Source organism: Formica exsecta, unplaced genomic scaffold, assembly GCF_003651465.1.
Source record: "Formica exsecta isolate Colony F162 unplaced genomic scaffold, ASM365146v1 scaffold80, whole genome shotgun sequence".
Taxonomy (NCBI): Eukaryota; Metazoa; Arthropoda; class Insecta; order Hymenoptera; family Formicidae; genus Formica; species Formica exsecta.
This window is the reverse complement of record NW_021853570.1, coordinates 572,505-590,095: the sequence shown is the minus strand read 5'-3', so window position 1 is coordinate 590,095 and position 17,591 is coordinate 572,505. Positions and strand designations below refer to the sequence as shown.

General features: G+C 28.2%; 1 protein-coding gene across 4 annotated transcripts in view; it reads right to left on the bottom strand.

Moving 5' to 3' along the window:
• The window catches only part of LOC115244221 (rho guanine nucleotide exchange factor 11), a 38,431-nt gene that overhangs the window by 19,824 nt on the left and 1,016 nt on the right, over nt 1-17,591 (bottom strand). For all 4 annotated transcript variants that reach the window (XR_003885334.1, XM_029821688.1, XM_029821689.1 and 1 more), the window contains exons 2-19: nt 15,328-15,546; nt 14,853-14,902; nt 13,545-13,602; nt 11,655-11,935; nt 10,756-10,980; nt 9,052-9,303; nt 8,202-8,483; nt 7,539-7,628; nt 7,350-7,463; nt 7,142-7,240; nt 6,894-6,986; nt 6,464-6,657; nt 5,887-6,176; nt 4,935-5,111; nt 4,065-4,121; nt 2,696-2,831; nt 1,133-1,214; nt 372-424 (exon numbers count right to left, since the gene is read on the bottom strand). Coding sequence is in view for 3 of the 4 variants with exons in the window: in XM_029821688.1 (XP_029677548.1) it covers nt 372-424; nt 1,133-1,214; nt 2,696-2,831; nt 4,065-4,121; nt 4,935-5,111; nt 5,887-6,176; nt 6,464-6,657; nt 6,894-6,986; nt 7,142-7,240; nt 7,350-7,463; nt 7,539-7,628; nt 8,202-8,483; nt 9,052-9,303; nt 10,756-10,980; nt 11,655-11,935; nt 13,545-13,602; nt 14,853-14,902; nt 15,328-15,502 (2,708 nt within the window). In the remaining variant the exon portion in view is untranslated. The remainder of the gene's footprint in view (nt 1-371; nt 425-1,132; nt 1,215-2,695; nt 2,832-4,064; nt 4,122-4,934; nt 5,112-5,886; nt 6,177-6,463; nt 6,658-6,893; nt 6,987-7,141; nt 7,241-7,349; nt 7,464-7,538; nt 7,629-8,201; nt 8,484-9,051; nt 9,304-10,755; nt 10,981-11,654; nt 11,936-13,544; nt 13,603-14,852; nt 14,903-15,327; nt 15,547-17,591) is intronic.

The window sequence follows — 17,591 nt, the reverse complement described above, 5'->3', positions numbered from 1 at the left end:
TATATATATATATATTAAGTATAATACTTTTCCAATCGATTACGATACTTTTGAAGAAAAATAACCATAAAGAAAGAATTTTATCTATTTAACTATACACATTGACACTGCCCGATATAATTTATTGATAAACAAGACACTTATCATGTGCAATTGTAAATTCGTTTGCATGATACTATTAATATCTATCATGATAATAAGTATTAATATTGTTATTAAATCTTATTGATCTTTCAAAATGGTCTATAATGTTTGCAGTTTTATACTCGTGTGCATTAAAAATTTATAGCATTTTGCCACAATTAATTATCACACAAGGAACTCAATCAATGCACAAATATCAACATGTAAATATAATAAAAAATACTTACTTTGTTTTGGAGAGATTCGGATCGCTGGTCTTCCTCTTTTCTCTCAGTTGCCGCTGCAATTGAAAATATGCCACTTTAGTTATAAGTTTACTTAAATTATATATAGCTATACTAGAGCAATTGAGTTTTATTGCTAAACAATGTAGTAACATATGATGTTTATGAATACTTGATGCATTTTTTTTAGATACATTTCTGTCTCGAAATGTCGAAAGAATATTTCACAATTACAATTTTCAATATTAATTTTAGTAATTAAGACAAAGCAATAAAATAAGAGATTACAATATATCCTCTCATAAAGAAGAAATATATATTTTAATAATATTCGCTCATTATTAAGGAAAAAGTTGAACATATGCCTAATTCTCTCTGTAAATTATGTAATAAAATTATTAAGAAAGATAAATTATCCAAATCTATAGGGTATGCATATTATCTTATACAGGGTGTCTATCCGTCAATGGATGGCAAAAATTATGAAATCATTTTTTTAAATACAAACATCCTGATATGAAACTCGAGACACGCATACACGCAATTATGTTTGTATGGTGTGTAAAATAGATTATTAAATATATTGTGTGTCTGTGTAAATGTGATTTCAATAAAATTCTTTATATTATATAATAATATATGATTTTTAATAAGTTAAAAACGTAGTAAAAATTTAATATTTTTTAATTGTCGCATAAAATAATTTAATAGATGGTAACTTTAGCATTATATTGAGTATTTATAAATAATGTGTTTTTAGTTACCTTATGATGTATCCGCTCCTTGTAACTTTCAGACCTGTTGATGTTTGACGTCTTTGGCTTACTGGAAATATTTTGCTGGACCCTAAGTAATCGTAATTAACAAAGCGTAAATCTTTTTACTGTCCACGACGCAAACAAATCGGACGCATAGAATAATGTATATTCATTATCAATATCCTCGCGATACTGTTATGTAATTAAAAAATTATCTGAAAAATCAACGATTTTTGAGAATGTTTGGTGTTAAAAAAACTCAACAAATAGAAAAAAAAATTTGAATTAAATTTAGAACCTAAGAATGCAGAAATTCATAAATCTAATGATTTAGTTGGAATACAATGCTTCGTGAGATTATGTGTGGACAAAATATAAAAAACAACATATATATACATTTTAATACAAGAAGTGCCCGGAAAGTAATATATACATTTTCTTAGCTTCTTAATTTTATAAAAAGATAAAATATGTCTATAAAAAAAGTAATTTCTCTCATGTGTGTATTTTTTCATGTAATTCTCAAACATCTCGTTATTATGCATATAGTTTCAAGACTTATCGCTATTAGATAATAGCGAAGTAGTGAGTTGAAAATAAAGTCTGTTAACGATATGTGCGCCACATACGAAACAAAGAATAGTGAGTGAATTTCTTTCAGCAAGAAACATAACAATTGTCGTATACGGAGACATGGCAATAAAAAAAAATATAATTTTCGCATCGGTATATATCATCTTGAGCACAATGATGGACAATATCAAAATAAGAACAGGACAATTTGTCTGATCCGCCGCAATCGGGCCGTAGAGTGATATCACAAAGGCACTATCGCGTATTTTATGAAATTTTAGATATATGAAAAACACTGATAAATATAACTGGTTGAAAACTGTGACATATACTTGATTTATTTGGCAATCAATATTCAGGACAAAATTATGAATAAAAAATAATTTTAGTAACAAATAATCTCTTCTTTTAAACTCTTCAGTATCCAATTTTGAAATATATTCAAGTTTTTCTCAACCATCTATTTAATATGATTTAATATGTAATCGATATTAATTTCCGCGCGAAACATTAAAAAAATTTACCATTAAGAAAATATTATATAATTTAACTAAAATTCTTTACACAATACATTTATATAAGATTATAGAGAATTTTTAAAAAAGACTGTTAAAAAAATAACAAAAATTCGTGTATAAATCACATAATGTGATTTATTTGTAGTTTTTACATGATAAGAATAAATCCTTATATTACTTTTTAGGCACGCCTTGTAATTCAATCAAAATATCTATATAAATTTCGATAGATCTATGAAAGTTAGTTCATAAAATTGGAACAGAAACTAAAAGAATATAAAACACGTTCGATTTCAAATTCAAAGACATTATACACATCGAAAGACATTAAAACAACGATTGAACAATGATTAATTATTGAACTTGGAGAAATAAATGAATGTATTAATATGTTTTGTGAAGCATTTCTGTGCAAAACTATCAGTATGGATAGGAAAATAGATAAATAGATAAAATGTGCCACTATCTAGATACATACATTTCGGAAATATCTTCTCGTGATGAAGGATTGTCCATGTTATCGGTATGATCGTTAATTCCTCCTAAACCGGAAATTCGCGACCTTTCACAACTGCTACGAGCATTTCCGGCTATACTGCTTGACCGCTGTTCTCCTAGAATTACAAATATCAATGCAGAGTTAAAATTGAGATTATAAACAAAAATTTTATAATTCAGATATATGGTTTTTAACCAGGCATTATTACATAATTTACAATTTATTTATTTTAACTCTGTGTTATTCTAATAATCTTGAAAAATTTCTCTTAATTCTAATCGTATGTATATATGTATGTATGTGTGTATGTATGTGAGATTATTAACATTATCAACTAACTCATTACTGTCCGCCTGTAGGCTATTATTCCGAGTATCTACAGAAATATGTCACATGTACAAATTACTTTATTTAACCAAAGTCACACACAAACAAATATTGTCTTACAGATATATTTCTTTCTATTTACTAGTCTATTTTTTGTAAATTTTTTAACGTTTTTATTATAATACAAGGAACAATTCCCGTTTATTAAGCTTTTCGTATAACAATGAGTTTAATAGTGAAAAATTCAATTTACGACTATATTAAACGCCTTGCCTTTTAACGTTATTATATCTTGTTACATATTCTTCACAAATACCTTGTTATATATGCTATCACAATTTTCTCATCTTCTGTAGTTATATATTTTTCTGTATATAATGTGGATAGAAATGTGTGTGTGTGTTGAATGAAAAATACAAGCACTATTTGCCGTTTGCCAAAGTTATTCGATAAATTATACAAATGATGGCAAGAAACGGAAAAAGAAACAACGCGCGAGTAAAGATCTTGTAGAAGACTGATTTGTTTCGAAGCTCATGCTATTCCGCTCGCGCGATAATACACTGATATTATTGACAGCGATATATTAAGGTCATATTATCCAATAAAGAACGCATTCAATTTGGCATTTTCTGACGTTTAATTACTGATATGTTTTATTAGTTCTGCTTATTAATTCTGAGTGTTATAAGAATAAAAAATATTTTACAAAAATAATTATTATGATCGAGAAACGCAGTAGCCTCTCGCGCCTAAATATATAGCATAATACAATTCTATGACAGTGATGTTACTGTAAATTTTTTATTAGAATGATATGCTTTTCCGATCATAATTTGGAAATAATTATTCCTTTTTAAATAAAGTATAATTTCCAAAAAAGTAATTGTACCAAAGAAATAATTATAATACTTTTCTGCATGTAATTCTAATTTTTATTAAAAAATCTCATTTTATTATTTGTTTAAAAAAGTAAAAAAAGCAAGAAAAAGATAATGAGTGAAAGAGAAAAGAGACTTACCATTTTCTCCATCCGTTAATGTACCGGAATCTTCTTCATTTCTTTTGATTTTGTCTACTGCAAAATAAAAATTAAAATAACAGTTTTTTTTTCAAAGTAAATAAAGATAAGGCAATGCAAGCTAAAACGCTAGTATCGGTGTGCAAATACCATTATTTATTAAAATCTTATTATCTTACTTTCTATATAGGATACTTTGAAATAAAAAATTTCCGATTTTATTAAGATCATTTTCAGCTGCTTTCTTTCACAAAAGTAGGTGATAGTTTACAGATGCAAAAATATAAAACATAAATAATTTCGATTTGGTGATGTAGAAATATTTGGCTCAGAAAAATATTATTTTAGAAATATCTTGCTTCTATGAAACAATGATTAGGAGAGAAGCCAAAATTAATGGTCAAGATATTCTATAAAGAATAATTTTTTCTTGTTTTAATAGATTATTTCCACACCGATTTATTAGCATTCTGACTCGCATTGTCTTTATTCAAGCTATAAATTTTATTGTTTTCTATAACTGTTATTCTAGTTCTGAAGTTTAACTTTATATGAGAAGTTCAATATATAAAACAAACTATGTTTATTTTTAGTAAAAAACATGTGCGCGCACATAATGTGGCAAAAAGCCATATTGCTGTAATTAATAGTAAAAGATATGAAAAAGATGTAAAAAAAAAATAAAGCTTTTACATGCATGAAACAATATAAATTCTTTTATGAATCTTTCAATATTAATAATTTTTTTTATGGCATTATATAAATAATCAAAAGTTTAACACTCGATAAACCAATTGTTTTTGTCTACCGATAATTAATATCTACTGTAAATTAATTCAATTTGCATAAAATATTAAAAATTGATCTTACAATGTAATATATGGTTCTGAGAATGATGGTGATGATGAGATGGAGGTTTCCTCTCGGGTCGAATACGCTCCATCAGTTTACTGATTCTATCATTGGCTCTTTCTTTTCGCACCAAAGGACCCGGGCAATTTTCCTCTACCACACGAACACATTGTCGATGTACGCTGAGAGAACAATCTGTCAATCATTTAATGAACGATCATTGTATATATGCAATATTATATTGTATATAAAGAAAATTCTATAGATACATCAAATTATACGAGTTTCAAAAAAACGAGGTAAATGTTATTGTATAATAATAATAATAATAATAAAGATATCAAAAAAAAAAAAGAACAAAGTGTAATACTTGATTGAAGTTTTAAACTATGAGCTTTTTTCGGCAAAATCAATATTAACTTTCATATAAAATAAAGAAAAATAAAAAAAAGTAAGCCTGAGAGAATTGGTCTCGTGTTATATATTGAATATAATCTTTTTAATTATTTTAGAACTTGCTACTTTTCCATCTTTTATTGTTACAATTGTCTTATTAATTTAAAGTCCATTCTTCATTTAAAAAAACGTCGAGAGATTAATAATCTTAATAATTTTATAAGTGATTGAAGATAAAAGATCTTTTTTAAAAGTAAATTTTTAATAACAAACTTTGCTTGAATAATACCGTTTCTCCCATATCATTCAATCATAATGCTATGTACTATATGTGCTTCACTCTCCATAATATGTCTCAAAATCACAGTAATTTATGAGATAAGTAGTAAATAATTTATGATATAAATAAATGTCAATAACGATTGCATTCCTGTATTATTATAACTAGAATCCACATTTTTAAAGTTTGATTATTTATTTTATAAAATTATTTATAAAAAATGCTCAAGAGAAATCTATTTTTCTCTGTTTGATCCAGGGGTCTTGTAAATATGTTATTATACATCTTACGTACCACTACATAAATATCCTTGAGGGCCGATACCACCAATGATAAGTTGACAATGATTGCAGTAAGTTATCGTGAAGTATTGATGTGCCACGAAATGATGTCCTCTGATCGTCATTTTACGCGTTTTTCCAGTAAGCAGCCGTGCTTTGATGTTGGATTTATCTTTTGCGACAAAAGTAGGCACTCGATCAGCCCATACTGGTCGCAATTGAAATATCTTTATCAATATTGTAGCTAGACCAGCTGCTGTCGTGAATAGCCGCAAATCCACATGTTCCTTCTCTATATCCTCCCTGAAATTTTGCACAATTTTTCCGCATTATATTATCCGATGTAATGATGTATCTCTTATAAAAATTGTCAATGATATATCTCTAAGTATACAATTATCATATTGTTTTTGGCTTATTACTCATTGATCAATTATAGAGAGTAAATCTAGGAACAAGTTATAATTCGTTTTAGATAAAAGATTATATATATTATGTTATATACACATATTCTGCTTTTTATAAATGCACATAATACGTAATACTAAGTCTCCTAAAAAAAATTGTTCAAATTCCAAGACAAATCTTACAAATAAGGTTCCATCTTTGGCAGCAGGTATGTTTCAATAATTTTTGTTTCACGCGTTTTGTCAGATATGCTCTCATCAAGCGAAATATCGGTCGGGCCAAAGATCGTGGCCAATCCTGCGGTTCTTTTTTGTTGGAAATGTGTCAGTTGTTCGTTCAATTCTTCCTTCGCTCTATTACGTGCTTTCCAAAATATCTGCATAGAAAAATATTAAGATTTTGTTAAAAGATTTATTGCATTTGTTAAATTCAGAAGAAAAAATCGCCAATATATAGAGTTTAAATTTAACTGTGCAAAATAAAAAGAGAGTCTCAGAGAAACTTTCATTATTTAGACTCTTATAAATATTTCTGGATAAATAAATTAAATTGAAATTTACGGACATCTCACACAACATATATAAAATTAGTTTACTCAATACTTTGACATACCTTTCTAAGAATTTCTTCTTTATCAGATTCCTTCAAGAGAACGTCGTCTATTTCATTCGCAACATTTTCATCTACATTATGCAGACGTAATGGCTGAACAAAAAATACTATTTATTATATCAAAATCAACATTTATGTAAGTACAAATGTCAAAAATAATATGAATTGAATTTGAATTTTGTTAAATGAGATATATATATTATAAATAATTCTAAGATTATTTTTGTGTATTATCTATCAAGACTTACCGCACCAGGTACTAGGAAACTAGAATGAATCTCGTATGCCCATTTTCTCATTTCTTTGGCATTTCCCTCCTTATATAAATCCGTTATCAAATAAAATAACTGTAAAAATATACCAATGTAAATATTTATAATTTACATTTTTATATACAATTTTATATGCAATTGTCTTTAATATCTTTGAGCACAATAAACAATCAATTATACATACCAGGCTAGAAGGATCGCTATTAGATAAAACATAATTAATAAATACAGCAAGGTGTGCATGATGTCCCCACAGCCTGGATAAAGATTGGAATGGTCCGTGATCTTCCAATTGACCCTGAAAATATTAAAAAGTCAACGTCTGAAGATATTGGAAAGCATTTTATATACGAATTTTCAGACGATATCTTACAATTTCCTGATCACTAACATCATCTTCTTCCATTGACATAATTGGCTGTTGAAATGCTGGCAATCCAGGAATGATATCAGTTGCAAGTGCCTATTACAGAAAAAGTTTTTATTATAAAGAAGCTATATAAAAAGAGAAATGGGAAAATAATATTTACATACATACATATATATAAGCTATATATATAGATCTATATATATAGATTATAAAGTTTATTACATATATCTGTCTATTATATTAATAATATAATTAATAGAACAAATCTCATAAGAAATAAATTGGAAATATAGAATAAAAATTGATCTTAAAAATAAAATCGAAGAATTAGTATATTTTTTTATTATTTGTATTGTTTCTTTTTATTTAAAATTCTCAAGTTCACATTGTATGCTTGTTGCAAAAAAACTATCAATTACAACATATATATACAATACAATTAAACCCATAAATAACACAAATATTTAAGGTTTCTAATCCCTTATTAGCTGCATAAGGCAGCAAAATTAATTAAATTTTGACAGTGCAACAAAGTTTATAATTTTTTTTTTTTAACGTCTAACTATAATCCAATATAGTTACAAGAATGAATCAGGAACCTCAATAAGAAAATCAATAAGTGATATACAATGTTTGAAAACAGGTTAAAATCAATAAAATATTTACATCATTTGGTGTAGACGAAAAAATATCTTGTCCTAAAATGGGGGCTGGATATGGTGGCGGAGGTGTCCCCGGTGGAGTAATACGTGGTAATTCATTGACATCGATATCATTGTGTTTAAGATGTCTTGGAGGTGATAGATCACTCATTGATTCAGATGCGATCAATCGTCTACTAGCTTCTGACGGAGATATCGCTGTAGTTCCTAATTGTTCCGGACTCGATTTTGTTCGTTGATGTTTGGTGAGCGCGTTTGAAGCGCTCAAATTGGCATCCTGGGAAAACTGAAAAATAATGCATTATATATGTTTCACAGTTTGGTACTTATTCCAGAAATAGTGTTCTATAGAAATTATTTTTCATAAAAAAAATATTTGTATAATTAGATTTCATTATATATAAGATCAACCCTTATATAAAAAAAAAATCGTGTGTGTGTATAGCAGTACATATATCTTTGTATAGAATATTTATTAAGTTCCATTTATATTTCTTATATATAACATTTATAATTTTTCTTAACTTAAATTTAACTATAACTTTCAGTTTACTAGTTTACTAGTAAGTTTACTAGTTTATTATGTTTGAATTACAAAATTAGATAGTAAAAAATACATAAAAAATTAATTGAACAATTATGAACAATTAGTACACTAGTGTGTAAGTTAATCTTGAACACTCTGAGAGGGAGGGAACTAACAATCATTTTGAAATCTAAAATTTTTGAATTTTTAGATTCCCTGATTTCTTTATGACTTCACTATTATGTATATACATTTATCAGCACGAGCATAAAACAAATACAGAACAATGGGCATTAATGTAATGGTATCGGATGATTAGGCTACTTACAGAGTTAGGAATACTGTGACTGACGGTTGAGGGCGTTAAATGAGTCAACAGATGTCGGTCCAGCTCCGGCTGGGCTGTGTTTTGCGTATTTGCGGCGGGTGGAGGTCTGGGAGGCAAAGGCGGTGGAGAGAGACTTTGCATGGATAAGGATTTACGCGATGGCAGTGGGGGTGGCACGTCTGTGCCACTGCCGTTATTTGAAAGTGGATAATAGCCCGAGGAGCACGAGGTGTTTGTTACCAACGAGCAAAGCTGTAAGACACAACAAAAGATTGCTGTTACCGAAAAGGCAAAGCTGTAAGACACAATGATGGGTTAGCAAAAGTGGGCGAAAGCTTCGGTGCATTCACGGTAGATCGTTATACAAGTTGGTCTGTTGTCGGTGGTACAACTGGAAAAGAGATAATACTAAAAAATAAAAAAAAAAGTGTAGAGGAAAATCTTTTCCCCGTGTTTTGTTAAAAAAAAAAAAAATCAATTTTGTATGTGTGTAAAAATTGAGAAATTAATATAATATAATATGTCATTACGAACAACAAGTTTAGGCAATTTTTAACTATTTTGTGACATATATCTGTTTCTAATGTATTTCAACAGCGGTTGTCAAAATATATAAATAAGAATATTAAAATATTTGTATAAAAAAAAATAATAAAGAAAAATTAAAATTGCCAAATTATGTAAAATATTAGGATTATTTTTACTTTCTTAAAAATAGATAGTATTATATTTTTATTCATATTCTGGAACAGAGCTGTTCCATTCGCTAAAATGAATTCATTGACCTATCATCCTCACATTGTCAAAAGTGATATAACATATAAACAGAGAAAAAGATATTTATTTTCCGATTTTCTTGAAAATAAAGTTTTGTATAAAAAGAAAAAGAAAATTACATTTACGGAAAATGTTTTCATTCAGAATTACTCATTTTCCAATTGTACCCTAGTAGTTTGTACGCTATAACAGACTACTCTGTATTAACCCATTTGCCACATTGATAAGATTAAATGTCAGATTTATACAGGCGTTTTCCTAGAGTCTTGGCTATAACAATATACAGAATATAGAACTAACAAAAGAATACTAATTGAATTGAGAAAGAAATTCAATTCTTAGTAAAAAGTTTAAATGAACATAGTAACAGATACATTGTATTGCATATCGTTTTTTAGTAAGCGCATGTTTACAGATATATGTTTATTAGAACTTTATAATTTAAAATTAATTTTTTTCTTTAATTCCATAAACTAGTGCTTCTTCATTTAATTACAACCTGTATTTTCGAATTCTTAGATGCATTAGATATAACCCAGATAGCCAAATCTGTCGAAAACAGATTTTGCAAAGTGTCTGCTACAAATTTTGTCGGAAGAAGACTATATATATACAAATTTGATACGGGATTTGGCGTATAGGAAATGCTGGCAGAATACCGGCAGAAATATAGCAAAATTCGACGGCAAAAATCAAGCAGATTTTGGCATACTTGCAACACAATTTAACACAAATTAGCGGCAGCCTCTGCCGATAGAACGCGAGCAGCTTAATACTACTGACAATTGTTGGTATACTGCCAACATTTTCCTTACTCAATTGGTTAACATTCCTCTCCAATAAAGGTGAATGTAGATAATCTAACATTGAAGAAATTTATAACATACAAGGAGACAATACAGAGAAATGTGAGATAAATATGCAGACCTGTTCATTACTCGTGCTAATCGCTGCGAGCTGTTCCTGCAAGGTGCGCACTCTTCTTTCGGCACCCGCTAGCTCTGTTTGTAAAGTCGCGATATTGACGTTTCCATTACCGGTGCCAGCTTTCGCCAACTCGCTCCGTAACTTATCTACATAACTTTGTTCTTTCTCCAACATAAGCTGGAATGTGTGAACTCTTTGTGTTTCCAATTGGCGCTTCTTTTCAAGCTGTAAAAGATAAGGATAATATTTAAAACGATAGTAATATATAGACATTTAGAAAACTGTCTTCTAACTTTTTTCTAACAACTAGCATGCATATTAGTCATGAATATCTATGTCTATGGTATTAGTGTGCTAGCAGTTAATATAACTACATAAATTAAGAAATTATGTTTCATATGTACATTTATGTATGTATGTATACACTTAGCTCCGATCTAATGTAATCTTTATTTATTATATTATATTAGATTATATTAGATTAGATTTATTTTCGCCATTTGAATATATAAACATATTAAGTATAAGCTGCACATTCTAATCAAGTGTTCCAATGTTGCATTTAAAAAGAAAAAGAAAAGCTTGAATCGCGGTGCTACCTTCTCTTTCTCTAACATAAGAGTTAAAGAGATAAAGGGGGAGAACTGGGGAGAATAGAAAAGAGATTACGTTCTCAAATATCTGTACACGTCGTTTACAATTAAGATTGGGAGCGTACAGTTTATAGATTATTACATGCATTTATAATTAGAGTCAAAATATCTCCAATTGATATATCTCATAAATAGCGTCCTCTCTGCGCCTAATTCAATCCCGTAATACTCCTTCACAATAGCTCGTGGTTTCTCTCGCTTATGGTTGAAAGAAACGGAAAGCTCGGGACACGCTCTTCTACTTACATCGACCGGTTGTGGACCCGTGATTCGAGCATTACACGAAGCACTGCCCGCCGGTGCAGTGGATGCTCTGTGAAGAGAGATGGTCGCTTGTGAGGGTGACATGTTTCCGGCCGCCGACAAACTGACAGGACGTTGATGCTGTTGACTCGCTGCGGCGCCTACTATTCCGACTTGCAAACCGGAAGCTGTCGTTGCTGTTGCTGTCGCTGTCCCTGTCACTGTCACCGCGCTCGTCGCTGCCACTGGTTTCTGCTGCACCGTTAATACCACTTGCGTTGATGCTGCAACAAAGTTAAATCCTCTCAGGCATCATGTATCATCATATAAAATATATAAATTTGAAAATAAACTTGATTTACAACGTCTTAATCGTATCACATTCAACCCTCCACTTTTTTATATTCTTTTGTTTTTTTCTTTACATTTTTCATCGCCCCTTTTATCTTCTTGCCATTCACTTTAATATCACACAGACACACATCTTCGTTCTCATCCAGCAATTTATCTTATTTGGAATAATTTTATATAAAGCAAACAGATATTATATATATATTGCAAAATATTAATTTCTGTTAGAATGTCATTGTTTTTATTTGAACAAAGCACACTGCGACAAAAAAGTTTTTTCTTTGTGTGAAATTATACCTAAAAAGGAGAGGGTATATGCAAATGCTTTTTTCATTATCACTCTAGATGGATTTATAGAAAAAAATTCTGAGACAATTTCTATTTTTATAAACGTTTGTAAAAAATATAGTCTTTATGATCGTATTAAATTGTTTATTTATTACATTCTATCTCTTTCTCTCTGTGTTTTGTTTCAATTCTCTAATAAGTATATACCAAAAATTTTAAAATAAAGAAATTATTAAATTAATTTTATTAATTTATTATAATTAATTCTTTATTATAAAATTACTCCCAATACTACTAGTACAGCAGTTTATAAAAAAAACTTAGAAACACACACAAATTTACAAATTCTATATACAATCTATCTGATGTGCTATAAGAGAATAATAAATATTAAAATTCTTGTAAGCACAAATTGAATCACTGTCCATAACTTGTAATATTATTGAAAAATATCGTATAAATACGCATCAGAAAATAAACTTGAGTCATCTCTGATATGAGTTTAAACACACATATGAGTGTATATATATTATATATATATATATATATACATATTTATATAAAAGTATTTCCACATTCTATTTAACATTAACAACAATTACCAGACACAACTTGATGTCATTTATCAAATTGAAAAAAATTCGATTTAAGCCACTAAGCTATTAAGAATCATGCCGCGCACAGTATTATACAATTCGGAGATATATCTGTAGAACAAACATATAAACGTGATGTTAAAAGCTCGTGTACGCGTCACGTCTGTATCGAGATGAAATAGACGACTGAAACGGTCACTGCTATAAACCTGCATGCTTACATCATTGAAAATGATTCTTATGCTTTGAATTTTCGTGTGTATGTGTGTGAGATTATGTAAAACCACCGACGTACAATCATTCTTTTCATAAGAAAATTTTGATTAAAATAAAGATATTTATATAACTGAATTCTTATTATTTATAAAAAAAAGAAAAATCACAAAATAATAACATTTACAAATATTAGAATATCCAATAATATATAAGATCTTCTAATATAGAATTATATAAAGTATACACAAACATTTCTTTCTAAGATACAGTTCATTCTAAATACACATTTCATACATTACAATATTATTAACATATATCTTAATAAAAAATAGAAAGTAAAAATAGAAAAATACACACACAAATAGTACCATACCTCGCAGCATCAATAATACCTCAATCTACTAAATAAAATAAAGATTAAGGAAAAACAAAGAATACTTACATTTTATGAGGTGGACCACATCCGTATGTGTAGACTGCATCACGTTGACTCCATTCACCTTTAATAAAAATAAAGAAAAAAAAAACTACTTATCACATTATATGTAACATTTTATTTGAATTATAAAGTTATATTATTTTTTTAATTTCTTTAATTCTTGAATCTTTTTCTCCTTGTCTGTTTTTCTAATAATTGCATTTTAATCAATTTAATATTAATAGATTTCTGTATGCAGATGGAATAATTAATAATTAAACTTTTATATTCTTTATATATTCTTCTATTCTTTATCACCTCTTTTTTTTGCGCTGTTCTGATATTACTTTACATTTATATGACCTTCTGATATTAGATGAATCATAAAATAAATGTGTATGTGTGTGTTGCCATGTAATCCATGTAAATTAATTATATATATTATGCCTCATTTTTGGAAAATAATAACAATTATCATTTTAAAATAGATTATCTTGTATGACATAAATTTTAAAAAATTTAAAATTTTACTTAACTTTCTACAAAAGAAAATAAAAAAGCTACTGCTGTATTGTACACAACATTGCTCCACGCATATTATTTTTTATCTGCAAAATAAAAATACTTAATGATCTTATTAAGAATCACTTAATCCATCTATACAGATTATTTTAAGATTAAAAACTTGACAACGTTAAAATATTATTGAAATTTGCTTATGATTTGACAATATAGTTTATTTTATAATATATCTTTATATAAATAAATATATATATATGCAACAAAGTTTCAACAAACATCTGTGTATTATAATAACAAAAGGGTTGAGTAAAATCCTTAAAATTTAGTGACGAAAATATAGATTTACTATGTTGTTATATGTAAGATGCTATTTGATCTTTTGTAACTAATAACTCAAAAACTTGATCAATGCATTGATATTTCTGTCAAGGAAAAGAAATCTAAATTAACGGATCTAATATACCTAACCTTATTTAACTTAACCGAAGGATCTTACCATGTAAAACCTGGTTATAAATTTGGAAGGATTCACAATACATGTCTAGAAATATACTATTGGCTGTAATGATGTAATGCAAGAAACAACACGAGCACAAGATAAAAACAATCTACATGCAATTATATACATCGAGTGTTCCACTGTATAAAATAAAACTTTTTCACAGTAAGTATAAAATTGTACACAACTATAATGAGATAATCAAAGTAAACAACACATATTAATGGAAAAGTAATCAACAATCTAATAATTAAAGAGATTTTTGCTATTCCTTTTTATTAAATTTCAATAATTAACTCATTTTTATTCACCTTGATTATCTTGTCACCTGCATGAAGACCGGCTCTTGCTGCTGCGCCACCTGCAAAAATCATATTGCATACTTGTAATAATCTTTAAGTATATATATGCTAGGATGAATCAAAAAGTAAGGTTCCCTGTTTTATTACCACTTTCATTTATATCTTATGTACAAATTGGACTTATTGTGTTAAAATAGAAACTAATGACTACTTTTCAATCTAATCCTTGGGAAAATTCATTGTCCCACCTTGCCATGAATTTGAAAGAAATCTCGGTAAACATCTGGCTCTTGTCGTGCATAAGTAGTAAATAAAAGTCGTAATACAAGTAAAGTAGTAAATAACGAAGATAGAACGGCGCTCGTATGCAAACGGGTGGTTTCCGAACGCAGTCTATGTATGTGTGTGTGTGTGTGTTTGTTAATAACAATATAACAATAATTATGCAAATGTTAATGCAAATTAATGGAGCTTTAATGCGAACCTTCTTTTACGGATTGAACGTAGACTGGATTGTCGCCAGAAACTTTCATTCCGAATCCAGCATCATCCTTGTATATAACAAGAGTGGCGATAGGTGCTGGTTCAATGGCTCCACCACTGATGGCGCCTGCCTGACCAGCCCCGACGCTGCGCCGCAGCGCTGCCGTTCCATTCATCCCTTCTTCGAGCTCCACCCCGCCTCACCACTGTTGCTACCGACCTGCAATAATTCTTATAATGAATACAGACTGTTTCTTTTAATAAATAAAAAAAAAACAATTCGTTAGACATCGATTAAAAAAAAAAAAAAAACAACAACAATGTCCCCGAAATGTATCATAAATCCCATTTTAAAGTACACTTTGACCAAACTGATTAACTTATGCGAGATAATATTTTCATGTGGATGAAAAAGAATTATCAGTTTTTATTGTTTGATATATGGAAAAAAAGATTTAGTTCATCGGCGAGTAATTTACTAATATAGAATTGTCTAATTAATATGTAATTCTTAATTTTATCTCTCTTTCCACACATGCATTAAACATAAATTAATAATGCTATTTACATTAACAAAATTAATTTTTGTTTATTTATTCGAAATAGCATTAATATTAAATATGTCAATAGCGTCTACGACAAGAATAGATATAATAAAGTAATAAATATAGATAGTAACTAATCAATACAAATTATCTATGAAAAATCAAAGCTTGAAATTATAATAAAAAATGAAAAAATATTGGCTTTTTTAAAAAAAAATCCAAGTCTGGCTGCCAAAGCTAGTGCAAGCCATAGGCACAAGTATTTGTACCATATAGTACTTGAAATACATCTCTCTCATAATTAACTTTCTTTAAATCCTTTGTAATTCAAGCTTATCCTCCCACCCTTCATAAAGCAAATTTCGATTTAATTACATCTTCTTCAGTTAAAGATTGGCAATTAAATAATTAATCAACAATTAATTGTCATTCTAAATAAAGATCAAAACTAATTCCACTGTGCAAAGAACAAATTTACATAGTACTATAAAAGATGTATTTTAAACATTATATAGCACAAACACTTAATTAGGCTTGTACTATCTCACATCTCTTTTCTTTTCCGTTAAAAATATATATATATATATTTCTTACAATATATTCTATATAAAGCAGGTTTAACATTAATATAGATTTTGTTGTACAATTCCCAAGATCTTAAGCTCTTTTATCTTTATACATTTAAAGCAGCAATCACATATATGTACGATGTCAAAACTTTTATAGGTAGACAATCACTTGTTAATAGAAATATATTATGACAATGAGAATAAAATAGCTATAATAAAATGTTTAATGTATTCAACCTGCTGGTTTGTATCAAATCATAATAGGAGTCAAATATCAAATTATAATAGGATTTCAATGAGTCGTATTTTTATCAAATTATCAAATTATAATAGGATTTCAAAGAATTGTATTTTTGGGATACATTGCGAGATGCAATATATAATTTTATATGGTACATTCTGTTTGTATCCATGGAAACTTTTCAGCAAGAAAACACAAGTAGACACAATGTCAACTAATTGGCTTTCAAGTAGAGAATTTTTGAAATCCTGAAAATTTTTTTATTTGATAATCAATCACGTGACATTCTATCTATGTGTGTTTCTTCCTGGAAAGCTCCTCATGACATTTATCCATACATGTTTATATAAAAATTGAATTTGACACATTTATTACAAACTTATATTTCAACAAAAGCTAGTATATTTACAAGCTTTCAAAATCAATAAAAAGATATATATTCTTGCTTGCATAATAATGTAATTTTTTATTTTGCATATAAGATTATCTATAATTTAATTCTCCAAGGTGTAGTAATCAAAATATGATACAGTAAATAAATAACCTATACATACAAAATGATGAGTGTGATGTAGAAGTAAATTTTATTCTATATATATAAATATTCTCATAATAGAGATTGTTTAACTGATACACACACGTCTTACATAGTTGGAAGAGATTACAAATATACAACTGTCACATTCAATCATGTCATCTTTTTTTTAAGAATGTAAATATGCATAAAAGCTATTAAAAATTTTTATAAATCTAGAAAAAAAAAAGAAATTTTTAACAAAAAGAAAAACAACATAAAAGTATTAATCTAGAAAATTGTATAGAGGCACTCGAATATATGTCTAAATGTCCAAGAATGTATAGTAATATTAAATATCTAAAAATCTCATTCGGTATCAAACATATTTAAGAA